General features: G+C 38.8%; 5 protein-coding genes across 5 annotated transcripts; 2 read left to right on the top strand and 3 right to left on the bottom strand.

Annotated features, from left to right (window-relative positions):
* LOC125235440 (23 kDa integral membrane protein-like) lies at window positions 1–3,357 on the top strand. Its single transcript, XM_048142007.1, has 4 exons — window positions 1–228; window positions 676–828; window positions 1,588–1,785; window positions 2,835–3,357. The coding sequence occupies exons 1-4, from the start codon at window positions 16–18 to the stop codon at window positions 2,904–2,906; spliced, it is 636 nt and encodes a 211-aa protein (XP_047997964.1). The 5' UTR covers window positions 1–15; the 3' UTR covers window positions 2,907–3,357.
* Window positions 3,154–24,378, bottom strand: LOC125235437 (procathepsin L-like). The gene is given in 9 exon segments (XM_048142004.1): window positions 3,154–3,651; window positions 3,654–3,705; window positions 4,973–5,174; window positions 5,917–6,128; window positions 6,499–6,640; window positions 6,976–7,166; window positions 7,610–7,710; window positions 22,881–22,968; window positions 24,334–24,378. Coding segments are annotated over 7 exon segments (1,002 nt in total). The 5' UTR covers window positions 7,706–7,710; window positions 22,881–22,968; window positions 24,334–24,378; the 3' UTR covers window positions 3,154–3,544.
* Window positions 9,430–15,396, top strand: LOC125235439 (procathepsin L-like). Its single transcript, XM_048142006.1, has 7 exons — window positions 9,430–9,468; window positions 10,997–11,082; window positions 12,745–12,890; window positions 13,265–13,415; window positions 13,601–13,812; window positions 14,090–14,291; window positions 14,897–15,396. Exons 2-7 carry the CDS (start codon window positions 10,999–11,001, stop codon window positions 15,065–15,067), a joined length of 966 nt encoding a protein of 321 aa, XP_047997963.1. The 5' UTR covers window positions 9,430–9,468; window positions 10,997–10,998; the 3' UTR covers window positions 15,068–15,396.
* On the bottom strand, window positions 22,839–25,633 carry LOC125235574 (beta-1,4-N-acetylgalactosaminyltransferase bre-4-like). Its single transcript, XM_048142171.1, has 4 exons — window positions 25,571–25,633; window positions 24,937–25,115; window positions 24,334–24,555; window positions 22,839–22,968 (listed from the first exon to the last, which is right to left on the bottom strand). The coding sequence occupies exons 1-4, from the start codon at window positions 25,631–25,633 to the stop codon at window positions 22,839–22,841; spliced, it is 594 nt and encodes a 197-aa protein (XP_047998128.1).
* On the bottom strand, window positions 25,322–27,566 carry LOC125235441 (beta-1,4-galactosyltransferase 3-like). The gene is made up of 3 exons (XM_048142008.1): window positions 27,129–27,566; window positions 26,520–26,613; window positions 25,322–26,030 (listed from the first exon to the last, which is right to left on the bottom strand). The coding sequence occupies exons 1-3, from the start codon at window positions 27,461–27,463 to the stop codon at window positions 26,001–26,003; spliced, it is 459 nt and encodes a 152-aa protein (XP_047997965.1). The 5' UTR covers window positions 27,464–27,566; the 3' UTR covers window positions 25,322–26,000.
* Window positions 27,567–27,853: the final 287 nt, after the last annotated feature.

A 27,853-nucleotide genomic window follows, 5' to 3' on the forward strand; every position in this document is an offset into this window, starting at 1 on the left:
AACACAAGGAGGAAAATGTTCATTATTAAATTGTTTTCAGTTATCAGGGCTGCGCTGCTCGGCATCGGAGTAGCGGTCCAGTTGAAGGTCACGGTGATAACGGACCTGGTCGATGGCTGGTACGAGTTCGGACCCATCGCCACCATGGTGGTGGGGTCCATCGTGTTCTTCATCGCCTTCCTGGGGTGCTGCGGCGCTATACGGGAGAGCAACTGCATGCTTGTCACTGTAAGTACCATCACCATCATATAGGGGAGACCGGGGCTAGTTGACTATAGGGGTAGGTTGACTAATTATTAAAAAGTTGAGACAAAAATCTAACTTGAGCCAACCTTCGTTATACGGAATACTTTTCATCTTACGCCTCAAATAAATCCCTTCTATCAACCCATCCTTTATTTTTACATTGTTACTACCAAGAGTGTAAATTTAGTGGAAAATTCGCACATGCGGCCCCTTTTTACCCGACTACAGCAACGCAAAAGGAGGGTTATGATTTTCACCGGTATGTTTTACTTTAAAGTTTTACAATGTTTAAGCTAAAGATAACAATATAAGGAAAGAGTTTATTTGATTCTTACAGAAGAAACTTAGTATGTTGTCTGTCAAAGTTCCAAAACCTTTTAATTAATTTATAAATATATGCCACGGACACTAATTATCAATTGCTTCCAGTACTCGATCTTCATGATCGTACTGATGGTGCTGAAGGTGGCCCTGGCGACGGTGGTGTTCGTGAACGCCGACTCTCTGGCCACCAGCGTCAAGACCGAGTTCAACAACCTCTTCCAGAACAACCAGACGGAGTTCCACAAGATCGAGACGGCGGTAAATATATTTTATTCATTATAAATAATATAGTTGTCAAAGCGGACCCCAGGCTCCCATGAGCCGTGGCAAAATGCCGGGATAACGCAAGGAGGATGATGATGATAAATAATATAATGTATGGAAGCGGTGTGTTTTTCAATCCGGAGGTCGCAGGTTAAAATTCTGGCTCATACCAATAACTTTCTGAGAACTTCCGTACGAAATATCATTTTAATATTTACCACTAGCTTTTCGGTGGATGAAAACATCGGGTGGAAACTTGCATACTTGTTTACATATGCGAAGAAATTCAAAGGTGTAGGTATGTGAAGATCCCTGGCAGGCAATCATGGTCGCGCAATAAATTTTAATGATAAAACATCGGGCCGTCCCTTTCGCGCTATTTATAAGTGCGATAGGGAACGGCCTGATGTTTTATCGTTTATCGCGCGACCATGCTATCGGTGCTAATTCGCATTGGGCTAATTTGGGGACTATAGCCGAGGAGGCCTGTGCCCAGCAGTGGGACGTATTAGGCTCAATTATTTATTTTATTTGTTAATGTATAAGGGAATGGAAGAACGGTACGGGAACAGGTAAGGTTTTAAGTTTTAATCATAATGGAGATGACAGTAAACGTAATGTGACTAGCATCAGCATCAGGTTAAGCCGGCCCGGTTCGAAGGACGTTAGCTTACAATTGATAGTTAATTCAAATCAAAAGAATATTTCACAATGTTTCCATGTGGAACCTACTGATATGGAACTGTCTTCCAGCTGAGTTGCTGCGGCACCGAAGGCGGGCAGTCGTACGGGGCGAACATCGTGTCCCTGCCGCCGAGCTGCTGCGCCGAGGGCGCCGTCGCCTGCACTCTGCTCAACTCCTACCCTGGCTGCAACCGGCGGGCCGAGGACTTCATCTCCACCTTCAGCACGGCTATTGGTGCTGTTTGCATTGTCGTCGCCGCTTTGGAGGTATGATTTGGCTAATCTGATCCAATCTAAACCGTCCATAGGTATTGTAGCCTACAATATTTATTAAATAGGGCAACTTTACCTTCTATTACACAGATACAAACATTTACCTTCTATTATACAAATACAGATAACTCATAGAAACTGTCACGCATCACCACTCTACAAAATACATATTTACAAATTTTAAGTCATTTTGAACTGTTTTTAGGGTTCCGTAGTCAACTAGGAACCCTTATAGTTTCGCCATGTCTGTCTGTCCGTCCGTCCGTCCGTCCGTCCGTCCGTCCGTCCGCGGATAATCTCAGTAACCGTAAGCACTAGAAAGCTGAAATTTGGTACCAATATGTATATCAATCACGCCAACAAAGTGCAAAAATAAAAAATGGAAAAAAATGTTTTATTAGGGTACCCCCCCTACATGTAAAGTGGGGGCTGATATTTTTTTTTCATTCCAACCCCAACGTGTGATATATCGTTGGATAGGTATTTAAAAATGAATAAGAGTTTACTAAGATCATTTTTTGATAATATTAATATTTTCGGAAATAATCACTCCTAAAGGAAAAAAAAGTGCGTCCCCCCCCCTCTAACTTTTGAACCATATGTTTAAAAAATATGAAAAAAATCACAAAAGTAGAACTTTATAAAGACTTTCTAGGAAAATTATTTTGAACTTGATAGGTTCAGTAGTTTTTGAGAAAAATACGAAAAACTACGGAACCCTACACTGAGCGTGGCTCGACACGCTCTTGGCCGGATTTATTACACTAAATATATTATATTTGCTTCTATGTAAGTAATGCCTAAAGGTAAAGTTACCACAGAAGGTCTTTAACTGCCACATTTAGCAGTACATATTTGAAACCTGGTCGTCCGAAAATTTTGAATATCAAATTTATATTAACTATAAATATAGGGATGTATTATTCAATTATTATTAGTGAAATTCGTGAGAAAAATATAAACAGACATCATTTTATTGATCATTTTGGCTTCTGTGCATTCCGTCATACCACAGATTAAATAAAGTAACTTTTTCTTTCCAGCTGGTAGCGGTGGTGTTTGGTCTGTGTCTCGCGAACCACGTGCGGAACAGGGACAGAAGAACACGTTACTGAATATCTGTCTCTTACTTCATATTACGACGTGAGAAGAACCGCACGGGTCTTCATGTCATTTAGTTATAAGTGCAGTTTTAAGACAAATTGTAGTGGGTTGGGTTAAGACCGAATTATGTTAAAATCATGTAAGGAGGTCATACGGCAAATTGTTACATTTGGTTTGGGTGTTTTTGCAGGTTGATACATTTGCTACTTGCTACCTTAAACTCGCGTTTAGTAGTAAAATGTATAAACACTATAAACATTTTATATACCTACTCTGATCATTATGTAAACAGGCCAAATGTAAAGACCAGACACACATCCGTATTGACCTTAAACAATTTGATAAATAATTATACTTAATTCGAACTTAGCCTATCCTAACTATGTACCTACTTAATGTATAAAGTCTAAATACATTTTGAATAGGAGACCGCAACAATTACTAAGTATAAATAATCTCTTATTTTTTTGTATTATTTATATTATATTTATATTTATTTATAAATCACATGCAAGTTTACAGTGCTGAACCAAAACACTTAAGTACACATTAATTATACAACATTATTAAACATTAATCGTCAGTATCAATTTTAAACTTATACTTCTAATTGAATAAAGATGTAATAAATACATTGTAGTGTATTAAATTAAAGCAAAGGGTAGGAAGCATCGGTCGCGACGCCGCAATGGTTGCCGCGGTTGCGCGCCAACTTCATGTAGCCGTTAATACCCCATGTTTTGCCCCATGAGTTTTGACTAGCCAGTAGTCACCACCTGGGTACTCCGTGCCGTATCCTACTACCAGCACCTACGAGTATAAAACATCATTATATTTGCGTGATACCACGGATGGGTTTATTAATTCTGTTGCGGTACAAGTTCACGAAAAAAATGTACTTTTTTGTACCTATGTTTAATAAAATGTACCCTTATGTTTTTGGAGTTTCGACATAGGGGCCGTGGTCGTGCTAGGTAGGTACTCCCTGGCACGACCACATTATATTTAATGAGTTTTTAAATTTATGTTGCAGTACAAATTCACAAAAAAAAGTACTTTTTTGTACTTACCTTTTTAAAAAAAACTCGCATAGTTTCGGAGTTTTGACATGGGTTGTGGTCGTGCTAAATAGGTACTTCCTGGCACGGCCCCTGTGTCAAAACTCCGAAACCATAAAGGTACATTTTTTTAAACGTAAGTACAAAAAGTACATTTGTTTCTCGTGAATTTGTACCGCAACAGAATTAGTAAAATTATCCGTGGTTGTGCTGTATAGTATCACATTACTGTCAAATCATGCTCTAAATATTATAACTACCTAGTCCTTAATTAGTGATTTTTTTAACGTTTACACGAACAGTCTCAAATGGGTAGGTATAATGAAAAAATAAAAAAATAATACCTATTATTTTTATCCACTAGTGGGTAAAGTAATTTGACCTTGAATAAAGTCAGATTAACTGCTTCAAAATTGATAAAAGTAGGTGAATCTAGTAATAAAGATGATTTACCACCTATGGAACTAGTGGAAGCAGTGATAAACGCATTTTTTGCGTTTTAGTTTCTTCACTATAGTGAGGGGAAAAGTTTTGTGTTACACTCGGGTGCAAATGTATTTTACTTCTCGTGTGTTAAAAAACTCGCAAGTTCAGGATTCTATTCTAGAACCACTCGCTTCGCTCGTGGTTCAACTATAGAATCCTTTCACTTGCTCGTTTATCAATTCCACACTCGGCGTTAAAATACAACTTTGCCCCCTTGTATAACAAATAACTATTATACAATCGTGATATAATACAGAGCTTTGCAGTCGAGTACCATGTTTAGGCCACGCAGCTTGCTGAGTGGCCTAATAGTACGTTACGAGAGTGAAAAGCATAATTATATCACTGTTGTATACAATACTTTTTCTATGTCATCATCTTCATCATCAATGGACGAATAATATCATCATTCAAGTTAAAATTAATGTTAATAGCGTTGTTCACCGTTGCATCAACATCGAATTTCCTGGCAACCAATTGTTTGTAATAACTGTCTCTGATTGGTCGATAATGCGATATATATTGGGTTTTACCGCATGATCCAGATTTGTAGAAGTGCAGTCCTTGTCGAAGTACACTCCGTCTTTGTAGAGTTCAAAACTATCTAGACTGGCATCCATACCGATGGATATTGGGCCTATATTTGCTACCGCATCTTGGAGAGCACCTTCGTCAGCGTAAGGAAGATCCTTAAAGCCTTTAACGGTCATGTTATTGGAGTATTTAGGGTTATACCTGTGAAAAGCAATACGGTAATTATACTCTTATTGTTCTACATGATGACAAAGTCTGGGAATCGGGAAATCGAGGATGAGAGATTTGGTAACTGGAGCGATACTGTTGCAATATAAATTCTTCATCGATATTCCCGCTATCGGCCCAACTGACTATCAGCCTGCCGGAGGCCCACAGCCTGTCAGCACTGTCAGTTAGAACGTTAAATGTTCGCGTTGATGTGCCAAACAACAACAGTCAGTGGGCCATTAAGGTGCTTAGCAAACATGCAAGGAAATAAAGTCAAATATTTTACGCAAAATATGACACAATGGTTGTCGACTTGCGGAAAAAGCCCAATACAGGTTACAATAAACTAACTAGGTAAAATAAATCTCTCAATTTTATCAGTTGCACTGGTTGCTTTGAGTCAATGCTGCGTTTAACATATTATTACAACTGATAGAGGTTGCCAACAGCCGGCTCGATTGAATCAGGCGTTAGGTACTTCGCAGAATGTACGTACCTATTTATGCTAAATAAATAATGGGATAAATTGTGGCGTAGGCGAGAGGCTGGCAACCTGTCACTACAATGTCACATTTTCGTTTTCTTTCAACCCCTTATTTGCCAAGAGTGGCACTGAAGCTTTAGTAGTTTCATGTGTTCTGCCTACCCCTTTATGGGATACAGGCGTGATTGTATGTATTTATGTATGTAAATAAATTAATAAATAAATATATATACCGGTAAATATATGTACCTGCACAGGCCTTGAACTCCTTTATAAGGGTATAATTTCTCCTTATCAACACCACCATTGGCTGCAACGTAAGTATAGGCATCATTCGGAAGACCTCCGTCAACACAGCCGTCAACATTTCCGTAGAATTCAGAACAGTCAAGCAGGTTTTGTTCCGATAATGAAATCAATCCTCCTGTTTTCAGGAAATACTGCCCTTCGAGGGCACCAGTCTGGAAAAAATAACATGTCTATCTAGTATCTAGTTATCAAAAGTGGTCGTTTTTAGACCTTTCTTTATAGTTTGCCAAAATTCGTATTTGATAATAGCATATTTTAAGTAGCTTTAAAACACGTAGGCGTTGTTTGTTGGATTCTGGAGCCCTCTATGTGTCTGTCATCATCAATTTCCTTGAGTTATCATTATCACCGATATTTGCCACGGCATTGGCATAGTCACTGGCTTGTACGAAAATAACTGCAATCGATCTTACAATTCATATAATAAACTGGTATTTGTCCGCTCTTATGAAGATTAGTTCCTTTACCGAAAAACGACTAATATTAATTTGTTGTGACAAAAAAGCGAAATATTGAACTTACGGCACTAAATGCCCAGCAAGAGCCGCATGTGCCCTGGTCCTTGACCTCCGTCACGGCTCCTTTGAAAACCCAATCCACGGCCAGAGGCAGATTATCGGGGAAGCTGTTTTGCAAGGTGCCACCGGCGGGACGAGTAATTTTGCTGGCGACAAAAAGAATCAACTTACACAATAATTTTGTACATATCATTGGCCGATGAATGCAGGAACGAATCTCCTACTTAAAGCTTTTGAAAACCGGCTGGCTTTTTTGGGTTGGTCTCCTGTAGGTACAGGTCGTATATCGTACAGTATGGCCACTCCCGCTCCCCGCTGAAAGTGCCGCCCACCCACTCTCGGCTACCTCACAGTTACCGCCATATCTCACTCATATAAACATGGTAGGTACGCGTTAACCAACACGAGCTTAACTAGGCTCTGTACGTAGGAACGCGCTTCTTTTATATAATTTGATGGCCATTGTCCGAGGTGTACTTACGGTTTGTAGCCGCGCATGCGTTGTAGTTCCTCTGGGTAGTAGTCAGACAACGCGTTGAGAGCGAGCGTGAACGATGTGAGCCCCCGGGCATGTGCCTGGTTGTGCTTGGCCACCTTGAATTTGTTATCGACGTATATATTCATGCGTTCTCTTTCCTCCTTCAATGATGCGTACTGCTTTTTCTGCTCCAGCTGAAAGATAATTGTGCTGATAATAAATATGTAAGGGACAATCTTGCACAAATCGGCGTACCCATACGTATTAAGCTCATTGTAAATTGGTCTTAATTTGTAAAACTTTTTGTAATTGGAAATGTATTTTAGTATATAAGCATTATGAGATCAATGCTGAAATATGAAGCGAAAGAAAATTTGCCTGTATGAAACATACAACACAACATATCCATACCTACTTAATATTATAAACGGGAAAGTATGTGTGTCTGTTTGTTTGTCCGTCTTTCTCGGCAAAACGGAGCTACGAATTGTCGTGATTTTTTAAGTGGAGATACTTGAAGGGATGGAGATTGACATATTAGGCTACTTTTTGTCTCTTTTTACTCGAGCGAAGCCGCGGGCAAAAGCTAGTCTGTAATAAATCTGTGTAGGTAACCTTGAAGCAAATGTAAGTTTACCTTAAAACTCTCCCACTCTTGTCGCACCAAGTCAAAGCTGTGGAAGCAGACAACGCCAGACACCGCAACGCACAGGAGCAAGCCCGGACACTTCATGACTCCTGAACAAATAATGTCAAATATAAGCATAAGGTCCATGGTCGCTGAACGCTGGCGTACACATGTTCATACTAACGAGCGATTTTAAAAAAAAAACGAAAAAAAAAGCAAACGAGCAGATCGTATTGATCGGCGAAAGCCGATTCCGCGTCGATAGCTTTGGGGAGACCTTTACGCTACGGATCGGATACCTACTAACTACGATAGACTACAGAGCGTGAACGATTGTAGTTTGTCTTACGCCGTGGCTTGCGTAGGCGACGGCGATGAGACGCATACGAAATCAAACCTTATCGATATGGAAGTATGAGACGCGACGGCCCACGCAAGACACGGCGTTAGCTACGACTGCTGGGTACGAATAGGTAATGAAATGAGAATTATTTAAAACTAATAAGTAATAAGCAACAACTTATGCAAGGGTTACTAACTCCAAAACATACATGCTTTTGTATCTGACCCTTTGGCACAACTTGCCTTGTCGCGCGCGAATCCATACTTCAAACGCGACTTCAAGTAGGTATGGACTCGCGCGCAACAAGGCAGGTTGTGGTAGAGGGGTTGGTATATGCCTACCCTGAATGAATACCTCAGGGTTGGATCAATTCAATTGGATCCTAAAATAATGTTTAAATTTAATTATACTATTTTTAGAAGATTAATTAACAAAGCTTTTCACTCACCTTTGTTTTTAGTTTAGGCAAAATATTCCTACAAATATATCATGTATTTTCATTGCCTAATGACTCACTAACTCTGAACGCGCTGCTCAATTATTAAATAATATGACTACAATACATTTGTGCCTTTAAATAGAGATTTAAAGGGAAAATTATTTTTAACCTGAATGTAGAAACCAACCTGATATCTGGGATTTCTACCACATACATATTATTATAATGTAAATGCGTTTAATGATTAAATAAATACCAAAAGCGGGAAATAATCTGCAAAGTTCTGAAGGAAAAACGACGTGTTCGCTTTTATCTGCATTTGTACCATGAAAATCAAATGAGTAAACATTTACTCCGGTAGTACTTATAAAAAAATGTTGACACATGTAATAAAATTACACAATTTTATAGATATTATAAAATATGACCAAATTTATTAGCAGTCATATAAAACCACCACCTTATAATATACATACTAATATTATAAATGGGAAAGTGTGTACTCTGTTTGTTTGTCCGTCCTTCACGGCAAAACGGAGCGACGAACTGACGTGATTTTTTTAAGTGGAGATAGTTGATAGATGTGGAGTGGAGATAGTTGTAGAGTGGGCTTTACAAGCCCACTTGGAGCATCCTCCTCGGGCCAGCTCGCCCAGCAACAAGCCGGCCCTGGGTGGCTAGCCGAATGGCACAATCGCTCACGAAACGCTCACAAAACGAAGCGCTAGTAGATATCTATCTCTATCGCGCTTGCGTATTGGCGCGACAGAGCCAGCGGCGTATCGCTTTCGTTTGGCGTCGGAGAAATGCCATTCGGCTACGGGGCCTGGTTACCTCTTCGCTTCACCGTGGGTGACCAAGCCACGGTTACTACTTAAGCCCCTCCACCACGACGAGGTGAGCAACCTGCGGGGAGATGTATCACCATCCTAACCTAACCCGTTGGGGAAAAAATAATATTTTTCCTATAATTCCTACCTATAATATATTATAAATATAGAAGACATTAATAAATAATTAGGTACATTCGCGGACGAAGGTTCGACCGATCTACACGTTCTGCGCGTACTTGTCAGGCCATCGAAAGTAAGTTTTTAACCGCCGCCTCAAATCTCTCAAGTTAAGTCGTCTGTATATTTTTTTAAATGTTTGTTCCACGATATCTCCGTTGTTACTGGACCGATTTTGAATTTTTTTTTGATTGAATGTATATGCATACAGATTGGTCCCATTTTTCTCAGAACCCAGTTCTGATGGTGGGATCCTGCAGAAATCGAGGGAACTCCTCAAATCTGAAAGGCATACCTACATATGGTGATTTTTGTGTTTTTAAAGGAACAGCATGCATTTACGTACGGAACAGTGACATTTGGTGCAGTGGAACTGCTGATGATGGTCAGAATGGAACTCCTCAAGTCTGAACGGCACGCTTATAGTGACTTTGGTATTTTTATAAAAACAGCATGCACTTACGTCCAGAACTGTGACATTTGGTGCAGTGGAACAGCTGATGGTGGTCAGAACCGAACTCCTCAAATCTGAACGACTCACTTATAGTCACTGAACGGCACGCTTATAGTGACTTTGGTATTTTTATAAAAACAGCATGCACTTACGTCCAGAACTGTGACATTTGGTGCAGTGGAACAGCTGATGGTGGTCAGAACCGAACTCCTCAAATCTGAACGACTCACTTATAATGACTTTGGTATTTTTATAAGAACAGCATGCAACATCCAGAACAGTGACATTTGATGCAGTGGAACTGCTGATGAAGATCAGAACGGAACTCCTTGAAGCTGAACGGCACACTTATAGTGATTTTGGTATTTTTATAAGAACAGCATGCATTAAAGTTCAGAACAGTGACAATTATTTAGTTATGTTTATTAAGAATATTGAGTTTTCAAGTCAAATTTTGTCAAGCTTCGATTTCTTATAATCGGATTCATGAGGAATTCAGGAAACTCAAACCTTAACGTTATACGTATATTCATTTGTGTTGCCATCAAATAATTAAAGCATTAAAAGCAGTTTTAAAAAATACCTACACATTTCTACATAATCAAACATTCGCAAGTAGCTTTCACTAGAACCCCAAAGGCGGCAGTATATTTTTTCTTAAAAATTATCATATTAAATAATGTTACTAATTGGCAGTCAATGAAGTTACTGAGGTACATAAACCTAAAGGCTATCAAGGAATAATAAACATTAGTTGTGCTTTCCAAGCCTCATCTTGACTAATACAATGTTGAATTTGTGGTGTTAGGGTTAAAAGTTTGACTCAAATTGTATTACGATATTGTATGAGACAACGGAAAACGAATAAAATAATTTAAAAAAACTTAAATGAAAATTGGTACCTAGGTATTACAGCTAAATAAATTGGCCCAGGTCCTGTTCGTTTGGTAGGGTGCCAAGAAGACTGGCATTTGATGAATAATAAACGCGAGTGTGTACCTAACTCAAACATCAAATGAAGCGATCGTCAACTGTTGATATACAATGTTCTCATTGGTAACTTGCAAGAAAATTTTCTCAAACTTGCATAACAATGTACTTTCGTGTCATAAAAGTTTTGCTGAATTACCTATTTAAATATATTTTCAAGCCATGAAAATTGCGGTGCTGCTGCTGATCGTCTTAGTGGCGAGCGCGTGCGCCATCGCGTTCCAAGAAGTGTGGAAAGTGTTAAAGGTAAGTCACACCTTACCTACATTACATAACTATTACCTTGGGTATCTCCTGAAGATGCCAACCCACGTGGGTTGGAATAGGTAGTGATTATAGTTGAGTGGGCATAAGTATGTACCAAAACAGCGAAATCTCCCAGCTATGTCCTAATGGACCGGCTGCCTACAGTTTTCCGGACGATAACGACCTAGTCTTTCGGGTCTGTCACTTTTTGTTTCTGACTGACAGGCTGTAGTTGCTCGTATCGCACGCAGTGGTCCCCAGAAGGCTACTTGTGCCGGTGATATTATTCATAAATATTATTCAAGTTAAAAACCTGCGTATTTTCAAGAAACTACTGTTTTTTACAAAGTTACCAAGGGTCTCGTAACGGACCTGATGACGATCACATTCCACGCCCAATGTTAGAGGGAGTAGAGTGGCCGCTCCTGGCGCCAAATCGTAGTAGGGGGAGGGGCAAAACGAACCCTTATGGTGCGACTCTGTCCGTCTGTCACATTTCTAAATATCTCGAGAACTACTTATGCTATCGACTTGAAATTTGGAATAGTTATGAACATTGTTAACCTCTACAAAAGTAAAGGATTAAGTTTTTTATTTATTAATATTAATTATACAAAATGGCCAATATGAAAGTGGGGTAAATTGTAAATATCAAGAACTAAGTCAAGTGGCGTATCGTTAGAAAGAGCTCAAATTGTACATATCAAAAAACTATTTTTTATAATTATTTTGTTGTGGAAAAAAAAAGAATTATGAAGGAAAATGTAAAAAAAAAACACCGTTCCCTTATCTCCGAAGTTTACCAACATAAATTTACGAAAATTTCACCAAACATGGCTATTATAATGAATATTACAGGAAAAATAAAATTATACACGTATCTTGAAAACTTTTTTTTTTATTTATAAAAATCCTTTCATATTTACATTTTCAATTTCAACACCCTTGCGGGTGTTTATTGTAGGTACCTGTATTTTTTAACAAAATAACAATAAAATTACCTGCTTTCAAATAGAGGCAAAATGGTTAAAATCGGTTCACGCAAAAATCAATTATTCCATAAAAATCGTCTTCCATACTAGGTCGCGCACATTAGTTTACTCAATTTGCCGATAGATGTCGCTGTACGTTGAACGCTCATTTCCTACATTCTACATTTTTCCTGATTTATAATGAGGTCGGTTCAGGAGCGTCCTTGCGACATGTCGTAAGTCGTAAACTATTGATGTCGAATAGTCTTGATTTTATTTGGACGTTGTCTAACAATAAAATTGTAGGTATATAAAAATATTACTTATGTGGGAAATTGAGTCTTGAGGGATTTAGTCAAATCTCTGTAGAGTTCAGACTTTTGATGATTCAACTATTAAAAGTTTGTACGGAACCCTCGGTGAGCGAGTCCGACTCGCACTTGACCGGTTTTTTTTTCTTTCAATGACTAAAATTTGGCCGCCAAATTTATATCTTACTCTACCCCGAATAGGTACACTGATCGAATGCTCGGTTGCCCGGGCCGGCATCGGCACTGGTGAAAGGTACCTTGCGGACGGTTCTCCGTCTCGTCTCCGTCGTCGTCTGGATGGCTTTCTAGCCATCCACCAAAATCTACCTATAACGTGGCACATCACATATGTCATCTATAATAGTTGCATGATGTAATAGGTGGAGTACAACACGCAGTATTTAGCGGGAGACCATCCTACTCACATCTTGGATCTGAAATATGTTGTGAACAAGAAAAACCTGATTCCGAACAAGGCACAAGTTCAGCCAAGTTTTCCAGCAGTTCACGAGAATTACGACAAACGGTTCGTATTTATTAAATTAAGAAAATAATAGTAACCACCAGTACATGTAGGGCCAGTTGCATCAACCACAATTAGGTACCAAGCGGGGCTTTATGACGGAGACGGAGTTAATGGAACTTCCCATACATTAAAATGTTGCGAACGCTGACAAACGACTTGGTGCAACTGACCTTTACACTGACAACCTTACCATGCATCAGTAAAACCCCTACGAAAGCAAAATTATGGCCCTTTATCATACTAAAATTGGTGAATTTGTCATATTTTTGTACGTGTCGAAATTTTTCATTTCGAATGTCAGTTTCCTTTTTTTTCTGTAATTTTGGGGTACCTAATTACTGATTTTTTTAATATCTTGTATTTTCCATGTCCAGCAATTTGGTTTCTGCAGTAACAGCTCGCTTACAAGACCCGTGCCTGGATAAATTACCAGCATATTTAAACTGGACAGCGAAAGGAGCTGTAACGGACGTCAAGGATCAATATAAGGGTTATTGCCCCTCTGTAGGTTGGGCCTTCAGCGCTGTAAGTCACGTTTAATATAACGTTTTATTATAAGTATTACGATTAATTTCATTTCATTGAATCTAGGTTCAATAGTGTTTAATACCTCTAGTTAAAATGGACCTAACATGAATCACTCTTCTGTAGTCTACACTAAAAACCCGAAGAACGTTACCATGTAACTGTAAACATATGGTATTTTTCAGACTGGAGCTCTCGAAGCCCAACATTTCCTGAGAACTGGCCAGCTAGAGTCTTTGTCAGAGCAGCACTTGTTAGACTGCTCATACTTCTATGGCAACAACAGCTGTGCCGGGGGCGACGTAGAATGGGCCTTCGCGTTCGTCGCAGGGCACGGCGGCATTGCTACGGAGGAATTCTACCCTTACAACGCCATTCCGGGCCAGTGCGGAGCAGTGTAAGCAGTTACCGCCTCACTATAATTGTATAATTAGGTATTTATCCTCATTACAGACGTATTTTCAAACTAAAGCAAAAATTGAAAAATTCAGACCTCCAGCAGCTCTGATATCTATCGTCTTTCTGGAATCCAACCGCTCTAACCAACTGAACCACTTCATCTAAGGGCCAGTTGCAACAACGATAGAATACATCTTAGCGAACACTTTAATTGTCAGTTGTCACAGACGGTTTGATGCAACCGGCCCTAAATGTACATGAATTTACTTTCGCAGGCATGACGTCACATATTCCAACGTGACAGTGACCGGTTTCGTACAGGCTCCGACCGATGAGGCGAGGCTGCAGCGATGGGTCGCTCGGTACGGGCCGGCATCCGTCCGCGTCCACAGCCAGCTGTACAGCTTCCAGAGTTACCTGGGCGGCGTGTATTACGACAAGGGATGCGCTGACGCAGACCTTGAGCTCGATCACGCGGTAATCACAGTTATTTACGATACAAGTGCGGCAAATATCGAAACGACCTAAGGGACCTAAGGGAGGTGGATATAGCTTTTTAAACCTACGATATATGGACGCAAAGTGGCATATTTCGTACTGGTGTAGCAATGAACTATGGATTTTTTATCCACGTTCACTGATTAAGAGGCTGTATAAGTATATAAGTATTTAGTTCCAACTTTTAAACTTTCTGTGTTTGCTTCCCCACGGAGCGTGAATTGCCAATTAGGCTAGACAATCCAGATCAGACAACACAATGTAGGTATCTAAATCTACATGCAAAGACTGAGCAGGTAGGCAAGCATGGTCGCGCGATAAATGATAAATCATCAGGCCGTCCCTATCGCACTTACTAATAGTCCGATGTTTTTATCGTTTATCGCGCGATCATGCTATTGGTGCAGGAATATATTTAGCATTGTCAAAAGGTTAATGGCATGTTACGTGGTGACAGTTCTATTCTATATACCAATATGAAAAAAAAATTGTGTAGAAATTCCGCAACATAATCATGTATTTATGGTAAGGCTTAAATGAATTATTTGAATCAATTAATTAAGAATTGATGATTTTTATTGCAGATGCTGTTGGTGGGATACGGCACAGAACAACCAGGTGGTGACTACTGGCTGCTCAAGAACTCTTGGGGCATTGGCTGGGGCGAGGATGGTTACATGAAGCTAGCTAGAAACCGCGGCAATCACTGTGGTATCGCCTCGCGAGTGATCTACCCGCTGCCGCTGCTTACTTAGTGAGGGGGAGTAGGAATAAGGCCTGATTTAGACGGCGTGCGAACTCGCATGCGATTTTAGTTACATTGTGGGCTGTTGAGGTTACATAGGTACAATTTTGCACAGCCATCAAATACCGCAATGTAATAAAACTCGTATGAGAGTTCTCGTACCGTCTAAATGGGCCCTAAGGCGCTATGAGGCCTCGATCGTTCTGGTCGAACATCTGTGAACACACCATACCTACTGACCTCTTGGGCTGTAAATACACTGACCTCAAAATACACTAGTAGTCAATATGCTACAATTTCAAAATTACCTTTGCTCATAATACACGAGACCATAATTACTGTATTTTGAGTTTAGTGTATATTTACAGCCCAAAAGATACAGACATCGCGGGCCTGAACGACCAAGGCTTCAGGCCTACTTACAGTTTACAGTATACATGAGAGAATATGTTTGCCTACATAGAAGATAGTATATAGTATGGAAAGATATTAAGCTAATAATAGTAATAATATAGCTGACTGTACAAGTGTACATAAGTATCCATATTATTTACAAAAATGTGACGAATGTAGGGAAGTAAATCAAAAATATTTAAGCGTCATAAAATTTATTTAAGTATCAGAAAATATAATGTTTCTCAATAAAGCAATATACATGATTTTTATCGTTTCTATACACACTAGCTTGATATTCATGTACCCATTTATCTTGTAACGACTAAATTAGCTATTTTTGCACCATTTGCACGCACTACATCATGATTAAATAAATAAATAAATCTGTACCCCGTCAAGCACCTAGCATGTAGACTGCAACACCATGTATTTCGGTTACACGTTCTGATTCGGCCAAAAGTCTCAAAATATTTAATGTAGCTTTGACTTTGTATCACACATCCTACGAAAGGAACAGTCGACTGCTTAGCAGGTCGCTATACATAAGTTATTGTTAAACTTATTCGAGTATTTTATACATTGAGCGATATTTGAAAACAATAGTCTTTAGACAAGTTTTCATGGATTTAATATATTTATATTATAAGTATTATAACCAAAGGACATTTTGTCACTATGTACATTGAATAAAACTTGTTCTGTCAATTATTTGAACAGGGTACGTAGCCGAATGGCACGAACGCTCAAGAAAGGCTTGTAGACATCTATCTCTATCGCTCTTGCTTATTGGCGCGACAGAGCCAGACTACCTTTCGCGGCGTTTCGTTTTCGTTTCTCGTCGCGGAAATGCCATTCGGCTACCAGATGTAGTGTGAAAAGATTTGCCTTCGTACTGTTACGGAAACGTACGAATGAGCCATGCTATTTCAGTCAGACACAGCAGTACAAGATGTAGGTACTGACACTGACTGAACTAGCATGACAAATACGAACGTTTCCGGAAAAATACGAAGGAAACCCTTTTCGCACTACATCTGTAACTGCGTTTCGTTCAATTTTGAGTACCTAGCAGTGTAAGATACGAGAATTTTTCAAAGTAGTGGTAATACCTGGGAAAAAAAACCGTCATGTACCTATCTACATCATGCATAGAGCCCTTCTACCTCCGCACCGAGTTTTTTTTTACTTATTACTCTTAAGTAGGTAAAGACCATTTCGACTATCCCCAAGCAATAATTTTATTATATACCACATCTCAGGTACCTTAATTATATTTACTAGTATTTCAAGCATTCGACTTATATTAATAAAGTATGTAACAAATAAAGGTGGTTTTCCACCGGCAGGGCGTGAATGGGCAGAGCGGGGAGGGAATTGAAATCGCCCTGAAGGTGGTTTTCCACCGGCAATCCACTCCTCTCCGCGATAAGCCACTTTTCGTCTTGTCCTGCCGGTGGAAAACTACCATCAGAGTTAATTTATACTTTAAATCGGAAGCAAAACAGTTAATTTTTACACTAACAAATATCTTATTTGCCAAGAGTGGCACTGAAGCTTTAGTAGTTTCATGTGTTCTGCCTACCCCTTTATGGGATACAGGCGTGATTGTATGTATGTATGTATGTATGTACAAATATCTCAATTAAAGTCCCGCACATCCCAGTCATCTTTATACTATTTCCACCGAAGATGCGCTGGGCGAGAATTGAAAAAATGCCATACAAATTGCAATTCCCTCCCCGCTCTGCTCATTCACGCCCTGCCGGTGGAAAACCACCTACGAGGGGCAATTCCACGGTAGAACAGACCACAAGTGACCAAAACACAAAATGTAGGGTCAAAAGTTACAAATGTGGAGACAAATTAATGCTTGCATCCGCGTCATAAACAAATAAACACGCAATGAAATGGTCACTTACGTTACATTTACATGTAATCTTAAATACAGGTAGTATTCTTACTTATCTACATGACTATCGAAATTTCTATTCAAAATCACAATTTAATACCTAATTCGCTTTAAGTACCTTAGGAGTCTTTAGCCCCAACATTTGACCAAAACATTAACATAAAAACATTCAACCTAATATTATTATCTCAAAACAATAATTTATAATTGCGTTGCATTGTGAAAATAAAACTGAAAAGGTTAATTTATCCTGTTTCATTAAAGTTGTAAATTATTTATACTGATTTAACATTACTTAAATAATCACCTGTAGATTATGAGATCATGTAAAACACGACTTGTAACTTTTTGTTAGTAATGAATATTTGTATTTCAAGTGTTGGGCCAACACTTGGTTAAATCTTTTACCTACCCACAAACACATTATTTATCAATCAATTACATCCAAACGTAATATCCATATATGAGCATTTCTTTTTTTTTTGCCAATTTTTTTTTATTGTTTTAAGGAATTTTAGGTCAATTGTACTCAGAATCACGAGTACTTTCAATCTCACTGGGAGACAAAAAGTGTCCCTGAATTTCCATACATTTTTGTTGCTTTCCTCTTTTGTTACCCCATACAACATGTACGGAAAATGGTAACAAAATAAGAAAAAATCGTATGGGACAATTTTTTTAACTACTAGGATTGAAAAGGCTAGTAATTCTGAGTAGAAACAGCATTTTTTTTTTCAAAAATATCACACTTCATAAGAGTGGCAAAAAAAAAAGAAATGCTCCTTACCTGCTAGCTTTAGTTATATTCGATTAATTAATATAATATACAGGGTGTGTCCTGTAGCAGGACAGGAGCAATAAATTTAACCTACGAGACTCCTCATCTTGACGAACAATTTGTTATGCGACTTTTAAAAATAACTGTTTTATATATTTTAAAGTATAATCTCAAATGTATTGCGAATTTATTGTTAACGTGAAAAACGTTGCAAACAAATATTTTTGTACGAAATAGGAGGCAAACGAGCAGACAGGTCGCCTGATAGTAAGCGATCGACTGCCGCCCATGGACACCCGAAACATTAGAAATGCTGGTGGTTGGATATTTATTATTTGTAACAGTGGCGTGCCTAGGGTTTCAAAGTGAGGCAAGCCGAAAGGTACGTTTTGGCAATATCTAACTACTTAATCTTCAATTTTCGAACTCACAGCCCTACAAAATGTTCTATTACGCGCCGCACTTTTCTGAGAAATACACAAGCCGGGCGTTGGTTTTCGCGCGGAAATAATGTCTCGTTTTTGGGCAAAATTTAACTACTTTACCTTGCCTTCGTCGAGTAATATGTGTACCACGCATTTGTCACCGTCACAAGGAACAAATTCATCCATTGTCAATTGGATTTTTAAACGAATTAAACACTTAATAACAAGAAAACGAAGAAGAGCACATTCACTTAACGCAAATAAAACTTTCGACTAAATAATAATACACTTGAAGTTGTCAATCAAACGCGCGCTCAATCTTGTTCCTCACTTCATACCAAAAGCCCGGCTTAAATCGTGGAACAAATGTTCTATATATACCTACAAATAGTTATATAAGTTGCTAGGCAGAATGTAGGCTAAAAGCTAGGAAAAAAAGGATGCAAGAGCAAGCCCCATTGCAAGCCAACGAGTGCGAGCGAGCAAGATATAGCTGAACGTAGTGAACGTGCTCTTCCGCGCTGCACTAGCGCCACGGCAAAACATGGCAACATGCTGTGGTCTGTACCGTATGGTCGGTCGGCCGTGAGCTTCACTTATGGAGAACTTAATAATATCTAATATTAGCGCGCGATTTTAAAAATGTTAGGGCAAGCCCGGCTTTTGGGCTTATATGGCTGTACCGCCACTGATTTGTAATAAAGAGAAAATAGAAGAACTTCATATTTTTTTAAACTCGTTAATTAAAATTATATTGTTAAATTATTTGTTCGTGTTACAGAAAACACCCGATATTATTATTTTATAATAAAGTTAATTCATATGAAGGAGGCAAAGTCATCTCATGTAAATAACAGTCAGGTCTCGGATCATTTAATAATCGTGTCGGCATTCAATAGAATACTTAAATATAAACAACAACATACCGAACACCTTTGATATGTAACTAAACACATTTAGATTATATCTAGGTACTTTTACACTTATCCAACAGTCACCTCTCGGACACTGATGGCGATCAAATATGTATATGAAAGAGGTGCGTTCCTAGCATACAGTCTTACCCCTTATTCATAAACGTACTCTAAAGTTATCGAGCCGATAAAGTTCGTTTGTCCTTTTCTATCACACCAATACGTCGGAAAGGGACAAACGAACTTTATCGGCTTGATAACTTTAGAGTACGTTTATGAATAAAGGGGTTAGTCTGTTCGCGTTCTTGACAGGCGGTAACTGTGAGCTTGCGTGTGAGGTAACCGAAGGGGGAGGGCGGCACTTTCAGCGGGGTGCGGGACTGGCCATACTGTACGATAGTATTCTTTATTATACTGTGCTACCGTCCAGCAATGCGTGAAAACAATTCTAAATTTGTCAGTGAAAATTTAATCCTTAGAGTCAAAAATAGTGTTGTAGTGTTTGGGCCACAACCTTCCCAGAATAGCAAGAAAGCCGGAGAGGAATGTAAGAGATCAATAAAATGTATGAAAGACGAAGCAGGAAAGATTTTGACAAAAACATAAAAGAACGCTGGAGGAGCTACTTACTTTAGTAAACTTATGAATTATGACTGACAGTGTACAGGATTGCAACAACTATCGGGGAATAAAGCTCATGCATGTCACATGGTATGAAGATATGGGGGGTGGTAGCGAGAAGAATAAAAGAAGAGAGTGAGGTAACAGAGAACCAATCTCGGTTTATACCTGGCCGGGGAACTACGGACGCCATATTTAAGGTTCGCCAACTTTGCCAAAAAATGCAGACAAGCAAAGAAGAACTTGCATATCATATAAAGAAAAAAAACCGGCCAAGAGCGTGTCGGGCCACGCTCAGTGTAGGGTTCCGTAGTTTTTCGTATTTTTCTCAAAAACTACTGAACCTATCAAGTTCAAAACAATTTTCATAGAAAGTCTTTACAAAGTTGTACTTTGGTGATTTTTTTCATATTTTTTAAACATATGGTTCAAAAGTTAGAGGGGGGGGACGCACTTTTTTTTCCTTTAAGAGCGATTATTTCCGAAACTATTAATATTATCAAAAAATGATTTTAGTAAACCCTTATTCATTTTTAAATACCTATCCAACAATATAACACACGTTGGGGTTGGAATGAAAAAAAATATCAGCCCCCACTTTGCATGTAGGGGGTAACCTAATAAAACATTTTTTCCCATTTTTTATTTTTGCACTTTGTTGGCGTGATTGATATACATATTGGTACCAAATTTCAGCTTTCTAGTGCTTACGGTTACTGAGATTATCCGCGGACGGACGGACGGACGGACGGACGGACGGACGGACAGACGGACAGACAGACATGGCGAAACTATAAGGGTTCCTAGTTGACTACGGAACCCTAAAAACACCGTAGTGAGAGAGAAATTTTATCCTGAATAAATACTCAAATATAATAGAATAAAATAAGTTTTGGTCTTTTTTAGTGTTCCGTAGTCAACTAGAAACCCTTGTAGTTTTGCCATGTCTGTCTGTCCGTCCGTCCGCGGATAATCTCAGTAACCGTTAGCACTAGAAAGCTGAAATTTGGTTCCAATATGTATATCAATCACGCCAACAAAGTGCAAAAATAAAAAATGGAAAAAATGTTTTAATCCCCCTACCTGTAAAGTGGGGGCTGATATTTTTTTTCATTCCAACCCCAACGTGTGATAGGTATATTGTTGGATAGGTATTTAAAAATGAATAAGGGTTTACTAAGATCGTTTTTTGATAATATTAATATTTTCGGAAATAATCGCTCCTAAAGGAAAACAAAGTGTGTGTGTGTGTGTGTGTGTGTGTGTGTGTGTGTGTGTGTGTGTGTCAACCCCCCCCCTCTCACCCCACCCCTCTAACTTTTGAACCATATGTTTAAAAAATACGAAAAAAAATTACAAAAGTAGAACTTTATAAAGACTTTCTAGGAAAATTATTTTGAACTTGATTAGTTCAGTAGTTTTTGAGAAAAATACGGAAAACTACGGAACCCGACACTGAGCGTGGCCCGACAGTCCCGACACGCTCTTGGCCGGTTTTTTAAAATAAAGAAAAGTGTCCTTTAAGTAAAATGAGCCAGCTTAAGGATTTAAGGTATTTTTCCCTCCAGAACCAGATTATTTTTCCACACTGTATAAACCTTGTACTTTAAGAAGCTATTCGAATTAAAGAAACTCTTTCTTACATGAACTCTTATAACTAGGAATTTTAATATCCATGAATAATTCTACAAATAGACTTATTTGTGTTAATATTATTGTACTTTTAAGAATAATTTTAATTTTAATATACCATATAATAACTATGTACCTAAATCAATTGTGACGTGTAATATGTAACAATATTATAAATAAATGAGTATGAGTATGAGAGTATGAGTATTTTTACAACTGGATCACTGTTTTAATAACAGTAAGTATTTTAATCGGAGCAGCATCAGCATATTGTACTTACCTACATATTTTAATCAAATTCTTACGGGGTCCACTTACTATTGTCTAAATAACTGATATTCAGTCGGCAACTTCATAACTTACAGTAACCTACAGTTCGTAAGAAGCTAAAACAATCATCTGACTCAAAAAACGATTTCAAAGTCTGATGACGAATAAAAAAATATTGTACATTCGTCATCTGATATATTCTATAGGCAACTTGCCTGAACTTATAATAAAATATTTTAATCCATGCACGAAAAAAAGCATCAGATAATTATAAAGAAAAACATGAAAAGAAGTTATTTTTAATAAGTCGGAGAGAAATATATAAAGTAAATCAGTTGAACGTGACATCACTCGGCACAATTTCATAATTATTACATATTAGCAAATCGTTCAAATTAGTTCTGACAATTCTTAAAAAGAAGCTGATTTGCCTAGCCTAGCCTAGCCTAGCCTATTGTATGAGAGTGCGTGTGAGAGCTCTGATATATCAGATGGCGACTGTACCATATTGAACAAATAAGCAAGTTGTACATTTTACAGATCCACAATATCCACATTACGGAATTGTACAATATTTAAGCGGAAGACAAATGTGAAAACACTAGGAACTATTTAGGAATTGATTGGAAATTCGATTTTACGAGTATATAATTCGATTGACGTAATCTACTTCTAATACTACCTACTACTCCAAGAATTCCAATACTTAACACATCAAATACAGTAAATGAACGTCCGCTTATTACATCTACATTGTACTCTTACCTACTAGTTACTACTTACTGATTTCTATAAAACCAAGCGCTGATTTTAAAAGACTATCCGTAAAAGATATGCTAAAGATCAACCATGATATGAGTGAAGAGAGGGTGCATTACCGTGGCCACTTCTGTGTACTGCAGAGACTTCAGCCCGTCCTCTTTTAGTCTGTCTTTTGCGTGTTTTAGTAACTTTTCCACCGTTTGACTGAAACAAAAAAAAAAGTTTTTTTTCCGGACTAAGTTTAGCTATGTTTAAACAATGAAATATTCCTTTAAGGAAGAGGCTATCATTTGCGCTAACAAAACGGTAATGTAGGTACCGAATCTCTAACTGTCTATACGTAATACCTACTTATAACTTTTTCATAATAGTGCAATATTACCACAAATATTACCGTATTCCTGCTACGGAGCAAAAGAAAAAACCTTGGACATCTTGACTATACTCTGAAGGTGCCTCCCCTTCAGGCAGGACATACATAATAATGTCGATATACATATTATTAACACGCTGAGATGAGGCCATTTCGTGCCACTTCATTACTTTCTGTCTTGTTATTATGTGTACTCGTATTTTGTCATGCCTGTGTCCACGAATTAATGTTTATTCTATTCTATTCTATTCTATTATATACTTAACCGCTCAAGGTTGAGCAAAATGTGGGTGTGTGTTTAGTCAAATGTCCCACGATTGCTATAAAGCCGCTTCGTCAGTTTATATTCATATAAAGATACAAGCAAATTTCGTCTTGTTCTTGGTAAGCAACAAAGTGGGACGTTTTACTAAACACTCACAAATGGCGTGCTGTTGTGTTGGAAGCCAAAACTCATTTTGGGTTATAGCGCCAGCCAAGTACCTAAGTAAGTAAGGCCTGATTTAGACGGCGTGTGAACTCGCATGCGATTTTGGTTACATTGCGGGCTGTTGAGGTTACATCCAATTTTGCACAGCCATCAAATACTGCAATGTTATAAAACTCGTATCGTTCTCGTACCATCTAGTAAGTTAGACCCCACATGGAGTACTGCTGTCACCTTTGGGCAGGAGCACCTGGATACCAGCTTGGACCCTTTGACTCGATCCAGAGACGCGCTGTACGAATTGTCGACGATCCCAAACTCACAGGCGGTATTGAACCCTTGTCTAAGGAGGGACTTCGCCTCCTTATGTATGTTCTATCGCCTGTACTATGGGTTGTGTTCTGAAGAACTGTTTGACATGATGCCAACGGCCACTTTCATCGCACCGCTCGCCATCGACAGGACGCTCATCCACACACCTTACAACCTAAATGGTCGCGCACCGTGCGGTTTCAGAGGAATTTTGTCCCACGAACGTTCCGGCTGTGGAATGAGCTCCCTGTCGAGGTATTCCCGATGAACTACAGTATGGGGTTCTTCAAAAAAGGAGTGTACAAGTTCCTAATGGGTCGGCAAAGCGCACGTGACACCCCTTGAGTTGCAGGCGTCCATAGGTTACGGTGAACGCTTTCCATCAGGCGGGCCGTATACCTGTTTGCCACCGACGTGGTATAAAAAAAAATCTAAATGGGCAATAAGAGTAACTCACGTATTAGTCCTGGGGTCGTGCCGGTGTGTGAGCATGTGGTACCGACTGGTCGCGGGTTCGAACCGGCACCGTGTCAACCCGTGCGCCTCCAGCCGCACATACAAGTCGTCGTCCTCGCCGCCCCAGCCATAGTATTCGTTGCTCATCCCGTTTATTTCTGAGAACTGGGCCGTGGTTATGGCTATGGCGCCGCCGAAAAGGCCGAGGTATGGCAGGACGAATCTGTAATGAGATTAGTATAATTAGTGGTTGGAGATATGTAATGAGGGATATTCTCAGGTTCGCTTTTAAACATGAAGACGTGTTGTTAGTTCGAGCTTATCATTATATTAAACTTACATTGTAAGTCCATTAAAGTTGGTTCGTAAAGCAAAGCTCGCAAAAACACCCGTCATTTTGAAATCATATCCATAATTTGGGACCCATAAGTCAAAGTATCATTCAGTTTATGAGCCGTTAAACTCTACGAGTATGTTGTACGGAACAGGGTATATTTTTTTAAATGCCCTTTTCCGACCCTAGCTAGCCATCAATTTAACCATAGGCTAACAAAAACCTGAGAGTCAAATGTATCTTATATTTTACCATGATAGGTTAACTTACCTAAACTTGTCGATACTTGATGACATATGCCTAGGGCTGTTCGTACAGGCGTATATATTGGCAGGCCTCAGCGGCAACAAGTCTACGTCATGTAGGACGAGACAAGGGAACCCGGCGCGGGCTGCGACCACCGCGCCTATGTTCATCAGTTTCGCTCGGTTGAAGGGCCGGGAGTCTACCTGTCAAGGCACACTGTTAACTTTCTGTGTAAGAATGTCCTAATGAGGAAAAATGTAAACCTTTAAAGCTCGGCCACACATGCGCGTTTTGAGAGCGTAGGCGGAGCGTTGGCGGAGCGTTAGCGGGGCGCAATGATAGCGGTGCGCCGGACGAACGCTGGCGTTGCGCCCAGCGGACGCCGGCGGAAACTAAAGAGCGCGGATTGCGAGCGGAATGCGCGCGGATTGCGAGGGGAATGCCAGCGTTCGTCCGGCGCACCGCTATCATTGCGCTACGCTATCAAAACGCTTTATGTGTGGTGGAGGCTTTACGGTGTGACCTTTCGTCGATAGACCGTTACTTTACATATGTACAGATGTAGTGCAAAAAGAGTTTCCTTCGTATTTTTACGGAAACGCACGTGTCATGACTGTCATGCTATTTCAGTCAGTCTCAGTATACAAGACGTACTGACACTGTCTGAACTAGCATGAGTGACAGGCTGCTGGTTCGTCACCCATGATACAATTGAACTCATGTCCTACAGTTGACTTTACGACATATTCTACCTATCTATAAACACATCACCATGGGCTACTTTTAAACCGCTTCTCATCGTTGAAACTTGAAAGGCTCTGTAATTTTTTTTTATTACTGACAGTATACAATACAAAGTTTATTTAAAATGGTTCTTAATGCATGTAGCTACTATACGAGTATGAACTCGTGTTTAATACAAATCAATATTCCCATATCTACTACATACCTACAGTTTACTACAGCTTTACAATTTTTGTACTAATTAGCAAGTGTTGTAACAACCAAAATAATATACGAAAAAAATGGAAGCAGCAAACTTATCTGTATCATCCTAAAACCATTTGTAAAAATGATTTGTTTACATCCTAAACATGTGGTTCATGCCGCAGGCCAACCTGTTGGAAGGGGTTTTTGCGTAAGGTAAATATTGTTATATATTATGTAGTTAATTAATAATTATTTAGTTTTATTAATAGGTTAACTTTACTTTTAATATTATTATTTTCTGTAGTTCATATATAAATTTATGTTTCATTTATGTGTCAGACAAACCTGTGTGCGTAGCCGATTGCACAAATGCTTCACGAAACGTTCACGAATTGTGAGCGAATCATTAACGAATCGTGATCGAATCATGAACGAATCGTGAATCATGAGCAAATCGTGAAGCGTTTGGGCATTCGGCTACGCACACTGTACACTGTACAAGGGTTGCAGGATAGTATATCTTTGTGAATGACACAAAGTATACAAACAGTTCGTCTAGAGAATGCAAACTGGGTCAATTTACACCTCTCGGTATATTTGCTGCTGTTATGCACAGGCCAGTGATGCCAATTCTAAACAATAGATATTTGTTAGTGTTAGTCCACAATTCTGGTTACCTGTTCAATTATAAAAATGCGGTAGTGGATCAGCTGTCGCCGCAGGAACGTGTGCATGTAGATGAGGAACATTCGCAACTGCTCTGCTCGATCTCTGTAAAAAGTTATGATAGCTTTACTTAACCTTTTTTAAATTATGAAATAAATTAATAAAAAAAGATAGAAAAAAAAGTAGTACATTGCTATAGAATTGTGTTGTGTTGGTTATGATACTTATGACATACAACACATTATTTTAAATATTGTAATAAGAGAGTATGAATTGATTAATACACATGTTTCATACAATGTATTAAACATTTTTTATTGTTAAAACAATTAGTAAAAATGAAAAATCGGTCATGGCGCTCACAACTGCAGCCCCTGTCAGCACCCTGCTGGTAAGGATTGGGGGGCATGAGGCACTATGACAGATTTTTTACCTTTACTCACTGGGCAACTAGGATTAAGTGTTTCAAGTAAGTGGATATTATTGAATACCAAAAGTTGTACACATACATTTTTTGGTATTCAATAATATCCTATGTTCCCAATGATAAAAAAAATAGAAAAAAGTATAGATTATTTTGGTTCAGTTTTTTTAAACATTAAAAATCAACCAATAATAACCTGTAAGGTACCACTATCGCTGTACTGAACCTCGGCTTGCACTCCAGCGGCGCGTACTCCCCGCCTTCTTTGATCCTATGGCCCTCGACCAAGTCTCCATCCTTGATGGCCGGCGACAACGTAGTGTCGTCAAACACAATATCACGGTACTCACACTCACTTAACGCATTGCTACTAAAATTCTCAGCTGTCCCATAATGTAAATTATTTAGTATATCATCTTTTTCTATATATTCGTAGGTCAAATGACCATTCATATCTGGATGCAGAAATATAATCAAAACTACAATCACCACAGCGGTGTATAACACCTTTTTCTTAAAAACTTGCCGCATTGCGATAAATTTAGTTAAGTAACATCTATTTGTATTATTTCATAATCAAATTTAGCTCGCTTTTTTCTCGTGTTTATCGATTTCCACCACTTTGTTTTGTTGACATGACAAGTATGACAACTAAGGCAATTTGACAGTGACAAACGTCAAAAACAGCTGCATAGATGCGTTTTGTTTTCATCCGGAGTGCCAACGTTTCGTTTCCTTTATACGCATATACGCATGTAGAATAATTCTAAGACTTTTTAACACATTTTATTGAGAATTAATATTAAGATCGAAGAATGTAATACTCACTAGGAGGTTAAGATATTTTATAGGGGTGACTGTGGCGGTAGTATAAGTAATCAATAATGCAATACTAAACAACAATGTAGGGTAGACTAAAAT

The sequence above is a fragment of the Leguminivora glycinivorella genome, chromosome 17 (assembly GCF_023078275.1).
Source record: "Leguminivora glycinivorella isolate SPB_JAAS2020 chromosome 17, LegGlyc_1.1, whole genome shotgun sequence".
Lineage (NCBI taxonomy): Eukaryota > Metazoa > Arthropoda > Insecta > Lepidoptera > Tortricidae > Leguminivora > Leguminivora glycinivorella.